Below are 17,186 nucleotides of genomic sequence, written 5' to 3' on the forward strand. Positions count from 1 at the left end.
ATACTTTTGGCAATATAGTGTATTTTGTTAGGAAAATTAAATTCAGTTAAATTTTATTAAGATAATGCCATATTTATAAAGCCCCAAACCAAAACAACAGTTGATGGGAAAATAGGTTCAGTGATTTATTAAATCCTGTGCAAACATACATGAAATACAGTAATTAAGGCAAAAACAGAGTTTGTACTATTCTAGCAAGCTTGAAAGTCAATATTTGGTGTGACCACTTTATTCCCATAGGTGTGAATGTGAGTGAGATTGGTTGTGTTATACCAGTATTGTCATGGGTGATATGATATGGCACAGCCCTAGATGCTGCCCTGTTATATGTGCTGCAGAGAGTATAATGAAATAGAGTAGGAGTCACAGTTTTTTATATCGGCACATATCAGACCACCTATCTGTGGTAGGCCAGTAGTTGAGGTCTATGTGGACTATCATTTGTCATTTATTAATCTTGGTTGGTCCACAATAATGCTCAGTGTGATTATATTCACACAATGAGTGCTTTTACTTTACTCACATGCATGCAGGTCATTTGTTATTATTGGAGTTGTTTTATGAGGTGACAGAAGTCCTTTTAATTGAGTAAAGCATGTGATTTAAATACAGTGAGCTTTTTTGTCTTCAGTCTTCCCCAAACGACCCAAACCACAGGTGTCCCGTTGAGCTGAAATCTTTTGAGGCCTTTCAGTGATTAGTGAACTGCTGAATCACAGAGAATTTCCATGTGAAGGTGTGTGTTTTCCAGCAGGCCTGTTTTATATTTAGACATTATTTGCAGACGGCTAATTCTCCAGTGGACCTCCGTGATGACACCAGCTGTGGCTCCTGGGTGATTTATGGAGCGACTGGGAATCCTCTGTACTATTTAACACAACACAAATGAGCTAGCAACAATACTGGCTATTCAGCCACGACATCTGCTCCAATTTCACACCCTTGAGCAAGGCATTGGAGCCCTACCATCCATTGGGCATGGTAGTGAATAGGGTATATTTTAGTACTTGGTGTTTGGGTAGTCAAAACTGCCAAAAACACACACTGGTGGCAACATTTCATGGATGTTTTGAACTGAACATCACATTGTCTCTGTGCCTAATTTCATTTTGCAAACATGCAAACCACTAATTCTGCTTAAAGGAGTTGTATTAATGCTCCATAGTCATAAACAAGATGGGTTGTTAGGGGAAAAACTAGAGGACATGTGGCCAGGGCAGATGAGCAGCTTGTGATTCCCATTAACCTACAACACACATGATCATTCATCCCTTGTTTAACAGGTGGTCCAGCCTGAGAAGCGTGGCCGGAGAGTCTTGGAGGCTGCTCACCCCCAAAAATCCAATTTACATATTTTAGTGCTGTTTAACCATGTAGACTGTACTAGTGAGAGTTGCTCAGTTTTGGAGATATCTGCTGTAAAGGTGTTTGCCTTCTGTGATTTGTAATGGAAATAAAGGGCACTCACCTTTTGGTGCTCAAAGTGGTAAAAACATATAAAAAATACATCTAAAACCTCAGGAGTAGTGTTTCTTCCCAGAAGAATGTATAAGAATGTTCTCACTGAAAGCACTGCAGTGAATAATATATAAGTCCATACCTTTATTTGTAGTAAAACTCACCATAAGGTGCTTTCTGTGCTCTTGTAAAAGGCACGTTATAACACTGCACCTGATAAAATACTTTAAATCTTCATAGTTTTGCAACAGTGACTATTATCTCTAATTTATTGCACACCATAATGAATATTAAAAAACAGCATCATGATGCAGCGTCATGTTTCCTCATTAGGTTTACAGTGAAGATTTGCAATTTGTTTTGCTGTTTGTACAAACTGTAAAAGTACTGTCACAAAAAAAGGCTAGGAGAGCTGTCAATCTGAGAAGTTAGATAAAATTGAAGGCCTCAGACTTTGTTTGGATGTCATGGGTTTTTTTTCTTTAGAGCACTCAAAGAGCTGAAAAAATTCATTGTTTAACTGATTAGGAGGTAGATTGACACTTAAATTAATGAATAATTAAACAGATAATCATGGTAATTAATTGTTATTCGTACCATTTTTTATTGTCCTGTGCCTGATACAGCAGTGGGTGGATGCTTTATATTTACTGGTTTCCATCTATTCACCTTCACTTTTTTCAATATCTCTTGATCATCTTTGGGGAATTTCTTTGTAACACAGGCCTAGATTTGACAGCAACCATCACTAGGGAAAAATGTGTATTCCCCAACCAGTTGGCGAATGGTTGCTGGAGGTTGTTATATGTCGCTAAGTTAAATTGGCAAAGAGGTATATCATGCTGCACCAAAAACTTTGTGATTGCTTTCGTTGCTAGCAGGTTGCCACTGTCGCCTGTAGTTTGCATGGAAGATGTCAATTTAGTTTAAAACCATTGTCAAGTTGCATCTTATGCCATGTCTGTCCACACTCATATAATATACTGTATGTCGTAAGAGACTTTAAAGGAGTGTGGGATTGCCAAGTTTAAATAAGTTCTTCCTTGAGTCCAAGGGGAACGCTTGTTTCATATTTTAGACCTCATGCAAGCTTAAAGACCGGTCTGTGACATCCCCCTGACAAACAACGATTGCAAAGAAAAACCGTGTTCCCCAACCCATTGCCGAGTGGCTGCTGGAGGTAGTTTGCGATTGCTAGATGAAAATTGGTTGTGCCAAAAACTTTTGCCTTGGTTACTAACAGATTGCCTGTAGTTTGCATGGATGATGCTGATGCAGACCTCAAACAGAGAACATTCCCCTTCAAAGTAAAAGCTGTGCCTTTGGAAACATGTTGATTGCAGTGGTGAGGCACAACTTTCATTTCAAAGAAAAATGCTGTCCATTTCTGGTTTGTGTTGCAGTTTTTCAAGTTTCACTACCACTTAACAAGTGGTTGGCGAGTGTTTGCAGACAAGTCAGCATGTTCCATGCAAACTGCGGGTAACCACAACAATCTGCTAGTGACCAAAGCAATCACAAGGAGGCTTTTGGTGCAGAATCCTTTTTGTGACAGATTTCAGCCAGAAACCACTCACCAGCTGGTTGGAGAATAAACATTTTCCCCTAGTGGCATCCAGTTGCCAGGGGGTTGCCAACCAGTCTCAAAGCCTACACAACTGAGGCCTAAAATATGGCACAAACGTTCACTTGGACTAAAGGATGAACTGATTAGAATCTGATGGTCCAACACTAAGGTCACTGTGAACTCATGTCCATCCCATAATTGTATGTGATACCTTAGTAACACCTGAAGGGGGTTTTTTCAACATTGACTTGGACTCGAGGATGAACTAAAGAAAATTTGGTGATCATAACAGCAGTCGGTGCCCACCTAAGTCTTCAGGTCATACATGAGTGTGGACAGAGAAGACTATAAACTGCAACTTGACAAACCTGGCAGGCTAATTTTTAACGTTTAGTCGCCACAAAGCATTTGTTTTCAGCTCCTACGTTGTGAATATTTCCTGGTTTCTTCTTTCTGTCTTCTTTGAGAGTAAACTGCATTTCTAGATCAATAGATTTCATACAATGATCCATAAATCATGTGCTCTACTCAATGATTCTATTTATCACAGCAAAAAATGGAACAAACAGTAAGAAGACAGAAAAGGTCAGCCACCACCGTGACCAGTTCACTGTAAGGGAAGAAAATCATCAGATGAAGTTTTCTGTTAGAAATGTGAAATGTTAAAAGCCTGTGCGCGGAATATAAAGAGAAAAAGAAAACAGTTTTCACCCTCTATGGGAAATTTTTACCATGAAATTTACATTTTATCACGCTGTGCTCAAACCTCTGTGCTTTGTACCCAAAGTTTCAATATGTGTGAAATTACGTTATCTGAGCCAAAGGCTGTTAAAAGGTGCTGGACACAGTTTTAGCATTTAAAATCTTGAATCCCCTTTTAACAGCTTCTCAGCAAGCTCACAAACGGTGAGAAATCAGTCAAGCCGTGCGGACTGAATACAAAATGGGTTTTACACTTAATTCTAACTGGCACCAAATAGCTCTTAAAGAAGAGGCTTAAATTGCCGTGTCATGGCGAATGTTGGGTTATAATCACTGCCATTAATGTCTTGCCCTAGGAACTCCAGTTTGAGCGGCTGACTCGGGAGCTGGAGGAGGAGCGGCAGATTGTGGCTAGCCAGCTGGAAAGGTGCATGCTGGGAGCCGAGTCACCTGGAGGAGACAGTAGCAGGTAGATCTGACTGCATGATTCCCCACTAAAGCGATTATGTCAAGTATTCGGCAGTAAAAGTCTGCAATAAATGCAAACAGTATCTCATGAGAAATAAATAATAAAAAATACACCCACTATCATAGTTTAGGGACTATAATGATGCACAGCAGGCCTGAGTCAATTCTATTTAAGAGTTCAGATAGTAGTGGCTTCAGTGTAGCCATGTAACACATTGGCCTGTTCACTAACTAGCATTCTACCTGCAGCAGTTATTTTCAAGTATTTCAAGATATAGCATTTTGCAGCTTTGCATTTCATTAAAAAAAAAATCTCTATTTAGATGTGAAGTATTTCCTCAATGTCCTGTCTACAGTACTGTGCAAAAGTCTTCGGTCGCCCCTCATTTCTTTATATTTTGCAAGCAAAATGGGAAATAAGTTCAGCGATTTATTAAATCCTGTGCAAACATCCATGGAAACACAGTATATGTGAAGAAAACAGAGTTTGCACAATTCTAATGATCTTGAAAGTCAACATTTGGTGTGACCACCTTTATTCTTCAGCACAGCCTGAACTCTCTGAGGCAGCTTTCTTCTCATTTCTTTAAGTAGTCTTCAGGAATAGTTCTCCAAGCTTCTTGAAGGACATTCAAAGCTCTTCTTTGGATGTTTCTGCCATTTGTTCTGTTCTCTGTCAGGATGATCCCACACTGCTTCAATAATGTTGAGGTCTGGGCTCTGGGGAGGCCAGACAGTGTTCCACTGTGTGTTTTTCTATCCAGGTATGATTTTATTGCATTGAAGTTGTTGCCAATCAGATGCTTTCCAGATAGTATTTCATGGTGGATCAAAATCTGATGGTACTTTTCTGTGTTCATAATTCCATCAGTTTTAACAAGATCTCAACACCACTGACTGAAATGTAGCTCCAAACCTGACAGAGCCTCCACCATGTTTTACAGATGGCTGTAGACACTCACTCTTGTATCTTTCTCTTGACCTCCTCTGTACATACTGATGACAATTTGAACCAAAAATGTTAGTGGATTCATCCCTCCATCAGACCTGTTGCCACTGATTTTCAGTCCAGTTCTTGTATAATGTGACATAACTCAGCCTGTCCTCCCTGTTTCCCTTCCTTAAGAACGGCTTCTTGACAGCCGCCCTTCCACTGAGACCATTTCTGATGAGGCTTCAGGGAACAGCAGATGATCAGCTCAAGGTCCAGATGCATCTCTCAGGTCGTGTTTCAGGTCTTTGCTGGATCTTATCCTGTTTCTTAAGGACGTAACTTTCAGATACTGTTCATCTCCTCTAGATAGATTCTTAAGCCTGAAACTTCTTCTTTTGTCCTCCACTTGTCCACTTTTCTCAATTGTTTTTAAGCACACACTGCTCACCATGCTGAGATGTGCCAAATTTTCAGCTAACAGCTCGTTGGCAATCAGCTTGTTGGTGCAAAAATGCTATTTTGTGTCTTTCAGATTGTTTTATCAAACTGTGTTACACATTCACCTAAAGAAATGGAAACAAAAGATGTGTTTGATGCAACAGACAAAACAAACATTCCCATGAAAATGGTCACCAACAAGGAGCGGACTGGAAACAAGTGAAAAAAGCTGCCAACAAAGAAAAGACTAGTTCTCAAGACCACTTTAGCGAAATAGAAAGAAATGAGGGTCAAAATTGTGCACAGTATTGTAAGGTTTTGGTTTTCATTTCATTTTATTTCATCTATAACAACACAACTCTTAAAATGGACCCAAGCATATTTATTGTTGTTGTTGTTATATGGATTACAGCTGGCTGTAAATCACACACAGCTCCAGAAAGCTCTGACAAACCACATAATGGTGAAATCTGTCTTCATGAGGAGTGATGCTCAGCCAGCTGACAGTCACTTTGTGGTGTCACAGTCAGCATACATCACGCTGAGCACAAACAAAAACCTGGAAATCCACAAAAGCGCTGAATTATTAATGAAAACCTGACACTTCATGCATGACGTCTGTAATTCTGACTCTTAAATTATGTTTTTTTTTAGTTGCAAAATTGGTCCACAAATCATAAGATGTGCCAAATAATAAGCATCACAACATCTATTGATCTAAACAGAGCTTTGACTTTGGTCATATTCTGAAAACTGAATTAAACTCACACAGCTTCATTTTCTTCATTGTTCTTGTGCATTTCATGTACATATGCACTTCTTTTTCTTGCATACTGTCTTCCTTCCTCTTCCTGGTCTGGTTGGATGTAAAGTATTTGACACTGACTCTAATTTGATTTACGTCTCTCTGCTCTCTCGCCTCCTCCATTTCCTCCTCCTCCTCTCCGCTGCCGAAGCTCATCCGAGAAGTCGTTTGCATGGAGATCCGCAGGTATGACTTCTTATGTTTAACCTTCAAACATTTTATTCTTAAGAAGAAGATTCAAAGTGGTAATATAAAGTGTTAGCATCAAGGTTACGTGAAGGCAAACAGCTTCAGTGATGCTCAGTCGAGAGTTTTATTCCGTGCCTGCAGTACTTTCTTTTAAATGGTAAATGCAGTAGCTTCAAATAGGATGAAATCCATATGATTAGGCCACTCAAAGATCTTTGTTTTTTAACATGAGAAAGCTATTATAGCCTCCAGAGGGCTGAAAATTGCCTGAATGCAGCACCAGCCGGCCAAGCAAAACTAAACAATGTTTCTGCCAGTATATATATATTTATATATAAGGGCTTTGAATTGGATCCATTTACTATTCTGTCACAGATTCCTTTCCTCAGATTTTCATCCAGTCTTCGCTGTTGCCCCGGCGTTTAAATAAAAGCAGTGGTATAAAAGAATGGATGCAGAGATGATTGCTGTTGATCTGCCACACCTGTGTTTTTCAGTCCCTATAAATCTAAGTAAACATTAACGCTGGCTCCGTGTTTCTAACCGTACGACAGGCGGAGAGTCTCAAGGCGGAGCCACGGAGGCGTCCGGATGTCCTGGTCGTCACCTGGAGGCAGAGGAGGGACTCTTCCTGCCTGAGCCGGACCGCGCCTCCCTACATGACAGTGAGGGTCTGTTAAATGTACACAGCACACAGTGTAAACAATGCTTTAGGAAGGAACTAAAGTTCATGATGTCGAGGGCAGACCCTGGAGAATAAGCAACAGGGTGGTGGCCAAAACAACATTCCTTTATCGCAGCAAAGTCCTTCTAGTGGAAAGTCCTGCCAGCCTGGTAACGCCTGCAGGTAGTATTTTGAAGCCCGTATCTGAATGGAAGGGGCGACAGCTGTAATTTCAGAACGTGATTAAAAATCTCTTAAAAAAGATTTGGTGCATCTATTTTCAGCAGCGGAGTAATACACATTTGGTGCCTCAGTGGTGAGCGGAGGTGGAATTTGTGGTACAGTTTTGTAACCAGCGTCAGGTCAGTGTTTTACTAGCTGGTACAAATTTGGCCATACCGCAGCCAGTACAGACAGTATATAAAAGAAGTAGTTTTGAGTTGTGTGGAACTGCTTTGAATCTGTGTTTTTCCTAAAAGCCAGCAGGGGGCGACTTCTTGTTACAAAAATGAGTCTGATTGAATACAAATTTATGAGAAACCATTCGACTGCTCAATCCATCGATGACCGCAGTAAACCCTTTCTTGATGAGTTCATGGTCTCAGATGCAAGTTTCAAGTCCTAATGAATACAGCATGATGCTAATTTTGTAAAATTTGCTCCTTGTTACAATAAAAAGGACGATAAAGCAGGGTACAGTGCTGTGCAAAAGTCTTGAGCCACCCCTATTTTTTTCACATTTTGCTTCCAAGCAGTCAGACGTTCTTGTTATTTTTTAAACTGGTCTTGAGCAATAGTTCCCCGGGCTTTCTGAAGGTCTTTCAGAGTTTTTCATGTCCTTAAGAAACAGGATAAAATCCGGTATTTCCATGTATGTTTGCACAGGTTTAGATAAATCACTGCACCTGTTCCTAACTTTTCTGGCAAAATATAAAGAAATTCAAGGGGATTCAAGACTTTTTGGACAGTCCTTTAATTTGACTTCTCTACCATATTTTGTCATGTTGGTGCCTTTTGGAACACTTTTAATGTAATAATCTGACTAATAATATGATAACATTGCTGTGGGCTACAAATTTCCCATATTTCATAACTAAATATAAAGAAATGAGAACTGGCTCAAGACTTTTTCACTGTACTGTATGTTTTAGGGATGGTCTCTACCATATAAGCATGCAGCATCCTTCAGCTTCACAGTCAGATCCACCCCTCACTTGTCTCGCCTTGTTTCTAAACAGCAGACAGCGCGAGAGACGAAGCTTCACAACAGTATTTTACCAACCTGTGAATGCAAATCTGTAAATCTAAACCCACTTTGGATGATCTGATCATATTTAAAAGATGCCGAAGGCCCCACACTGCTTTAGATGAGTCTAGAACACCTACAACCTAATATCCGCCTCCGCTCTGCTGTCTGAATTTCATTTTTTTACTGTCTGCCGCCTTTGTCGGAAATGTTTCCCACGTATTCACTCCTGGGAGCTCTGCATTACAGCCACAGCCTGTCGCTGTTGGACATTAGGCATCTTCACTGGAGCGTTTGACACTTCGCTCCATCAAACTACCTCAAAAGCTTATGTTAAACCACAAAAAAGTTGGGCGCGCCGGCAGAGCGAAGCAGTGGCACAGTGGGCGCAGCTGTGAATTCTTATGTGTGCTGGACGCTTTCTGGTTTTTATGTCGTGTGTGATGCAGAAAAACACACACAAAGTTTTACTCGGACTCCCTCTCCCTTCCTCATTTATCATCAGCAGTATTAGTAAATATGTAACATCTGAGCAGCACTTTGAAATGTTTAAAACAAACTTGCCTTTGGTCTTATTTATATTGCATACAGCTGGGGCGCACTGGTAGTATAAAAATATCGCCCACGCTTCCTCCTCCTGGTGCTACAGGAGAAAGTAGGCCAGCAGATTGTTCCAGGAACAGCTTAATGCAGATGTCCGTGTGCATGTATGTATAATATCTTTTAACAAGTTGAAAGCTGAGTGAGATAATATGCAAATCATTAAACCGCAGTGACTGATGTCGGCGTAGCTGAGTCACAAGAAGCAGTGCGGCCTCTTATCTTGCTTTCCTTCCAGGCTCGGGAGGTCACTCAGCCCAGATGACATCGTATTCAGACAGCGGCTACCAGGACAGCAGCGTCAGTTATTACAGCAACCAGAACGTGGTGCGCTCGGAGCCCCGAGCATCAATATCCAGAAGCCCGAGAGCAGAAGGTCAAGCCTCTGGGCAGGTAAGTCTGATCTCCAAAGGGTTACATCACTAGTTCCTAACCTTGGGAGCAAAAGCTCAGGGTAAAATTTCACCTCTGTGTCCACTTAGATTAGCAGTGACTGATGGGAGTTGTTGTCGACTTGCCTGTGCCACAAATTGTTCCACAGTTAGTAAGCGTAAGAGCGCAGAGTTGAAGAGCATAAATAGAAACGTGTAAGAAGCGGATTAAACCATCGCTGTGTCTCATTTTAGATGCATCCCTCAGTGCAGAAAAAGAAGCTTCTTTCAGCTGCTCCATTATTCACAGAGTATCACCACAGCAGGTAGCTCCAAATATTTGATTTGGCAGATTTTTTTTTTTTCTTTTACACCGGATGCCCTTCCTGGCACAATCCCAAAGGGATCCATGTCTCCTCCTGGGATCGAACTTACTAGGCAAATGCGTAAATCACTACACTGTAGAGCCCACAGATACATCCCTTACTGTGGAGCATATAAATACTGTCAGGGTGTCGACATCTTAAATTAAATTGTTTCACTAGCTGCAGCATTTTTGCAAACATTCAAAACTTCTTGTGCCTCTGACAACAAAATATGCTAAATTCTTCTGCAGTGAAGATGTCAGGCACTATTTTTAACGCCTAAAAATAATAATCTGCTTCGACATTTGGCTCAAGTCTCTTTGCTATTTCATTAAAAAAAACCTACACCTACACACTGTGTCCAGAGGATATAACCCAACATGCACAGCAAAACCTGTTAAATGTATATTTTAAAGGGTACTACAAGAGTCAGCCCTATACCATTACTAAACCTGTACTCTGGGTAACCGTTATAGGCTGTACAGCAAATTTAAGGATAAAAAAGCAACTTTAAACCACAGTGGTGAACCAGTATGCACAGCTACAGCTATAGCACACTCATAGAGAAATGTAGGTACAGTTATCAAACTGGAAGAATATCTGTGTTAGATTGCTGAGTTTAAAGCAGGAGACAAACAGGAGACACATTTTCTCGGGGTGCAGAAGTGGATCAGTGAACTCATCACACACTAGGACAGCTGACCGTGAACGCACAACATCCTCTACACATTTCCATTTTTTTCGCGATTTTCGAGTAGGGTCATGCTTTAAAAACTACAGTGGCACAAGTTGATGAATGACCTCTGTTTATGTTTTAAAGAGACATTAGACACAACAGTGTCCTTGTTAGTCATGCTACAGTGGATGCAGAAGCACTAAACTACTGTTCACCCAGTAATTAAACTGAGCTTGCACGGCAATAACTTATCAGCGATATGGGTGTTTAAGGTTTTCATTACCAAACTCTATGATTTAATGTAACTCATAGTTGAAGTATATGAGTAGAATTCAGCTGAGGGGGCACAGTGACCTTTTTTGGATGGGCTTGGACCCCCGAGGCCCATCCATAACACTGACACTGCTGCTGTATTTTATGAACATTCGCACACACAGTGCAAGAGTGACTGCCCACTCTTGTAAGATCTGTGGTTCCAGAAGTGAATATCTCATTCATTGTCTCCACTAATGGTTCAGAAAGTCCTCATAGTGACGGTATTTGCAGACACGTGACAGCTAACCACATGATGTGGTCTTGTCCGCTATTTTGAACATGCAACAGTGTAGGATCAAGTGAATATGGCCTAGAGACTGTTCTGCAAACATCTGGCAACCACCAGTCATGAGGGAAAAAGGGTATTCCCCAAAAACCTCCTGGCGATGGCTTAGGTTGCTGGTATATCACTGTGGTTGTAGTTTGAATTGTGTGATAATACACAAGTTTTCTTTTTTTTTTACTGTTAAATAAACAATCCAAAAAGTGAATGTCTACGGTTTAGGCTTTAAATGCAGGTAGGAAGTTCATTGAAGTACAGGCATAGCTTCCAGCTAAATCACATTAGCAAATTATCTTTAGAAGTCAGACTGTATAAATCACTCAACAAATTACTTAAACTAATTGTAAGAGCTGCTGCTGCTGCAATAACCAGCACTAAATTTGAAGAGAGACCAGAGAGAGGATTGTTGCCTGGCCAGAACCAACTTTCTTTCTCCCGCTGTGATGGATGTGCATCAGTTGAGGAAGTGGTGACGCCATCCAAAGTCACATCGTTTCCCCAAAGTCCGTAATCCAAGGCGGCAGAGTGAGCAGAGAAGGAAGGACTCGTAAATCCAATTTCTAGATCGCAGTTGTTTGACCATGGTTAATCCTCTGGTACTTCTCGTTTTATAATCCAGCTGCAGACCTTTGGTATAATCTGTTGTTCAAGATGATCCGTGTGCTTGCAGCAAAGTCTAGAGGAATAACAGTTCATTATAACCAAAACATCACATTTTTATACTCTTTCACAAACTCTGCTCCCCCCTCTGTCCTCTCCTGCCGAGATCACTCTGGACGAGCACGACTCCAGTTGCGTAACCCTTGGATCTTGTTTTTAACTATCTGACTGTACACGGTGACCCCGCTGACCTCCTATTCATAACGTCATTGCACCTTTCTCATCCAGAATCATTACAGAATGATCATTTTTACTCATTTTATCACATCTTTTAATTCCAAATACTGCAGTTCAAGCAAAAGTACCATCAACACAACGACGTGTATATATTTCTGAACTCTTTATCAACTATCCGAGGGCTGGATATGAGTTCCCGTGTTTAGACACTCCCAGGTGGATGATTCCTTGGGGAGCTCAACCTCTTTGACAGTATAAATGAGCAGTTGGTCGTTATTCGTGTATTTGGGGTTCAGAGGTTACTGGAAAGTTTGGACGTGAAGCCGATTTAGAAGCGGTTCTTGATCTTTTGAATGAATGAAAGATCTAATTATCTTTGAACCACGGCTCCCTCCAACACGGAGGAGATGCCGCTAATTTGCTTTAGTACTGACAACTGGGTGAATTCCAGCTGCTGACGAATCATCATGCAGCACGATCAAAAGCTCCTGCACTTGTAATTGAACCTCGTAGGGAGAAATCATATTCAGATCCCCCATATTTGAATGTTTTTCAGAGCGCAGCCACCTGAAAAATGTATATGTCTCTGGGCTGAGTAATAATATTCTTTCTTAAAGTAATGACAGGTGGTTGAGGCTCGGTAATTACTGTCATAAATGACGAAGAACATCAGCTAAAGCCTTCAAATCAAAACCACTTCTACCTTGAAATGGCTCAAACATTATCAGCTCCTTTCTTTGTGGCTAATAATTATATGCACTTAGAATAAAAGTAGAAGCAGGAATGACAGATAATGGTGAGCCTGTTTGAATTTTCTCCTGATTTATTCCAAACCCAGCACCCTCACTGGATGGGCTTACATGTCTCCGCTCTTAATTTCCCTTCGAGGCGTTCAAGGCTTCGGTGGATTAAGGCGGCACAGATCGGCATCCAGTTGGCTGAGTCTCTAATTAGGAGACGTTCTACATTTCATAATAAGGGAGGGGAAAAAAAAGGAAATGTTTGTCACCATAAATCAGAAATCTTCTGTCAAATCTTCCCTAAAAAGTGATCCTCAGCCTGAGGTGTAACGAATTAGGACATTTTCCCAGAGGCACGCACGTCCGGCTTCTTGGACAAATGGAAAAGATAATGATGCTCTTCATCAGACATGATGAAGTGCACTGTCTGAGAGCGTCGCATTACTTGTAATTGGCGGGTATATTTGCAAATGGGAGAGGCGCAGTGTGCAGACTTTAATGTTCATTTGTCAGGTATTTATTTAGAAAACCAAAATGCTGAAGTGATTAATTGTCAACACTGTTGTGGGTATTATACTTGACATTTTTAGTAGCAGAGGAGCAAAGAATCAAGTGAATGTTAATTAGAAGTGAATAAAATGTCATTAAATGTCATTTAGTAATGATGCAGGACTGCTGGAATATTTAAAAGAATATTTATTTCATTTTTAATTATCCCATCTCACAAAAGAAGAGTAAGAATTTTCTGTGTTTTTAATTGTTCTGTTTCTCTGCACACTTCCAAGCACATTATTGCACATGATAAACAGCGCATAAGTGCAATTTAATGGTTTTTGCACAAACATAATGACCTGTGAAATTCAAAGGGCACTTTAGGAAGGTGTAATAAAAATGCATGCCTCATTATCAGATGAGTAAAATGTCACATTTTGACTTTCTGGAAGGCTAAACTGCAATATTTCTTCACCTCTTGGCTTCCCAGGCCTCCAGCCGGGTGTTACGGAGGATGGCCTCCCTCCCCTCCAGGAGCCAGTCTCCTGGCTGCGGCACCGCCGGGACAGTCTCACCTTCCCGCATCTCCCTGCGAACATCCCAAGGCAGCACGTACGACTCGCCCATCCTATCCGAGCCCAAACCACTGGCTGCTGTTTTCCCAGGCACCACCATGCCGCCCTCCTGCCCATCGCCAACCTCCCCGACTGACGCCACCCAAGGCAGAGTAGGTGGTGGAGGAGGAGGAGGAATAGGAGGGGGAGGAGGAAGTGGAGGACGGCTGGGCTCCACCCTTTCCTTGATCGAGGGGAGAGGTTCGACGGGGTCACCGCTGCGTTCAGGGATGACAGCGGTGCCGCAGCACTACGGCTCCACGCTGCCCAGGCAGAGCCAGCCACTGGCATACGGCGCCGATCCATACGGCCTGTACCAGAGGAGCGCGCTGCCCCGCCCCGACAGCCTCATAGGTCAGTTTGACATCCAACTAATAAATATTTTGCTGGCGAGTGTCTGAGGAAAATAGCCCCCCCAAAAGGGATGAGATGTGAAGACACTGCTGCTAATGTGCCTCCACCTTAAGAAGAGATTATTAGCTTTTCTAATGAGATTTAGATGCAGCCAGTGAGCTCAGATTAGCTTCAAGACTGGAAACAAGAGTAAAACAGCAAGCCCAGCTCTGCTAAATGACTCTAAAGTTCACCGATTAACATGTTTTATCTTGTTTCAACCATGCAAAAAAGGTCATAATCTTACAGAGGGTTATTTGTCTGTGGACAGGAGTCTCTGCTCATTTCTTGGCAGTTTTAATCTGTGTATAAAATGCATAAAAACATTTATGCTGAAAGTAGTTTTTGTAGTTACATCTTAAAGCATCAGCAGGTTTGCGCTCTGATTTCTTCTTAGTTCAATTTTTACATTTGCTTTCATTTTTCATTTCCCCCCTAAAATCAGGAATACTTGACAGATAGCAGAAGTACACTTTGCATCACTAGTTGCATTTAACAGCATTTTCAAGGTTTCTACCGATCTATTATAATCCTGATGGCCTCCTGCTGGGTTTAAGCGCTGGGTATTGTGTTTTTGTTTTGTATTTTAACCAAAATTTTACCAAAACAAAGCAGCTCAAAAGACTATAAAGAAGTTTTAAAAAATAAATAACTTACTGCTGTTTCAACTTTTCAGCTTTTCATCTACTTACATCCACAAATTATGGATTACGGTAGGCTACATCATTATTTAAACGCTTCTAAGCAACATTAACTGTGATTAAGTGGTCACTTGCTGGTATAGTAGCTTGTTTGGTTTATTGGCACAACACTATACACTTACAGTACTGTGCAAAAGTCTTCGGCCACCTCTCATTTCTTTATAATTTGTAAGGAAAATGGGAAATAGCTGCAGTGATTAATTAAATCCTGTGCAAACATACATGAAAACACAGTATATGAGAAGAAAACAGAGTTTGTGCAATTCTAATGATCTTGAAAGTCAATATTTCATGGTGGATCAAAATCTGATGGTACTTTTCTGTGTTCACAATCCCATCAATGTAGCCCCTTAACTGGCAAGGGCCCGGTGACGGGCCGTTTGTAGTCCCTTTTATATGGCAGGCTAGACCCTCCCATTTTTATTGACACGTCATTCGGCCAATCATGTAACTGGCTGCACCAAATCACCTGACAAAGCTACGTGACGCCCTCTGAGTATTATTGGCTCTGGGAAACCCATTTCTTAACATTATTGGCCGAATGAGGTGTCAGTCAAAATGGGCGGGTCTAGCCTGCCATATAAATGCACTTCATTCGGCCCGCGGACCAGACGCAGCCGATTAATAGGCTATGAAATGGGTTTTTCAGAGCCAATAATAACCAGAAGGCGTTATGTAGTTTTTGTCAGGTGATTTTTTTGCTGCCAGTTAAGGGGTTAAACAAGATCTTCAACACCAGTGACTGAAATGTAGCCCCAAACCTGACAGAGCCTCCACCGTGCTTTGCAGATGGCTGCAGACACTCACTTTTGTACCTCTTGACCTCCTCTGTACATACTGATGACAATTTGAACCAAAAATGTCAGTGGATTCATCTCTCCATCAGACCTGTTTCCACTGATTTTCAGTTCAGTTCTTGTGTAATGTGGTATACGTCAGCCTGTCCTCCCTGTTTAAGAACGGCTTCTTGACAGCCACCCTTCCACTGAGACCATTGAAGCTTCAGTGAACAGTAGATGGATCAGCTGAAGGTCCAGATGCATCTCTCAGGTCCTGGGTCAGATCTTTGATGGATTTTTTCTTGTTTCTTAAGGACGTGACTTTCAGATGCTGCTCATCTGCACAACATGCTGAGATACATAAAGTTTTCAGCTAACAGCTCTTTGGGAATCACCTTGTTGGTGCAAAAATACTAGTTTATGTTTGTCAAACTTTTATCTTTGGCATTTTTCATAGATTCAATTAAAGAAATGGGAATAAATGCGTGTTTTGTGACAGGATGCTAGTAACAAAGTGTCTGAAGATTCAATTTAAAATTGGTTCTTTGCTAAGTTGCCTGTTATGTTTAGAACCAACACTGGTTCATCCTTTGAGTTAGGTGCCTTTTTTATGTTGAATGATTCATAGGGCAGAGTTAAGTGGCTTAACAAACAAAAAAAGAAACATTCCTCTGAAAATGTTCAGGAACAAGGACTGGACTGACACTGAGTGAAAAAGCAGCCAATGTCCAAAGACAAGCTTTGAAAGAACTTCAGAAAGCCTTGAGAACCATTGCTCAGGACCACTTTAAAAATGACAGAAAGTCTGGCTGCTTGGAAGCAAAATATTTTTTAAAAAATGACAAGTGGCTCAAGACTTTTGCACAGTACTGTATATAATTAGGAAAAGCTGCAGCTTCCTTTTTGTGAACTGAGCAACACCCTTGTGTTAGCCATAGAGGAGGCCTTACCTTCCAGTTTCCTGCAGAGAGGTTCTGCAGGGACCTGGCGGCGCCCTCCAGTGTGGCGGGATTGGAGCTTTCAGCCAGCAGGGTGAGGTATAAAGAAATGAGGGGTGCTTCGAGACTTTATGTTTGTGCAAAAACCATTCGAGACAGCACTGGCACTGTTTGAGGTGGTTATGCTGAGTGGTATGAGTGCCAAGCATAACTGGTCCGCTTGCAGTTAAGTCTGTGTTACTAAACCTTACGGAAAAATCTGCATTTGTGAAACAAAAAGGTCTTTTATGCTTAAGCAAATGTAACCCCAACTAAAAATATGGTGAGAAAATAAAGCCAAATATTAAAAAGCCTGATCTAGATCAAAGACCCTCTTTATTTGAGTTTTCAGAGGGAAACTAGGTCATGCAGGACATTAAATTCATTAATATACTAAAACCATTACAGCCCATAAATGTCCAGAAGAACCTTTGATTTTCCTTTAGAGCTGCGGAGGCTGATAAAATCTCAGGTGTAAAACTGTGTAAACGAACCTCTGGGATTCTCACAGCCTACACCCTTGGTATTGTGCTCTCATATTGCATTGCACACATACTGAGTGAAAAGGTGCA

At 41.2% G+C, this 17,186-nt stretch overlaps 1 protein-coding gene across 1 annotated transcript in view; it reads left to right on the top strand.

The window, feature by feature from the left end:
• LOC115794826 (plakophilin-4-like) overlaps window positions 1–17,186 on the top strand; it is a 75,992-nt gene that overhangs the window by 19,899 nt on the left and 38,907 nt on the right. The window contains exons 3-7 of the mRNA XM_030750489.1: window positions 4,084–4,196; window positions 6,524–6,558; window positions 7,116–7,232; window positions 9,310–9,464; window positions 13,641–14,118. Of these exons, the coding sequence (XP_030606349.1) occupies window positions 4,084–4,196; window positions 6,524–6,558; window positions 7,116–7,232; window positions 9,310–9,464; window positions 13,641–14,118 (898 nt within the window). The remainder of the gene's footprint in view (window positions 1–4,083; window positions 4,197–6,523; window positions 6,559–7,115; window positions 7,233–9,309; window positions 9,465–13,640; window positions 14,119–17,186) is intronic.

Source organism: Archocentrus centrarchus, chromosome 2 (assembly GCF_007364275.1).
Source record: "Archocentrus centrarchus isolate MPI-CPG fArcCen1 chromosome 2, fArcCen1, whole genome shotgun sequence".
NCBI classification, from domain to species: domain Eukaryota; kingdom Metazoa; phylum Chordata; class Actinopteri; order Cichliformes; family Cichlidae; genus Archocentrus; species Archocentrus centrarchus.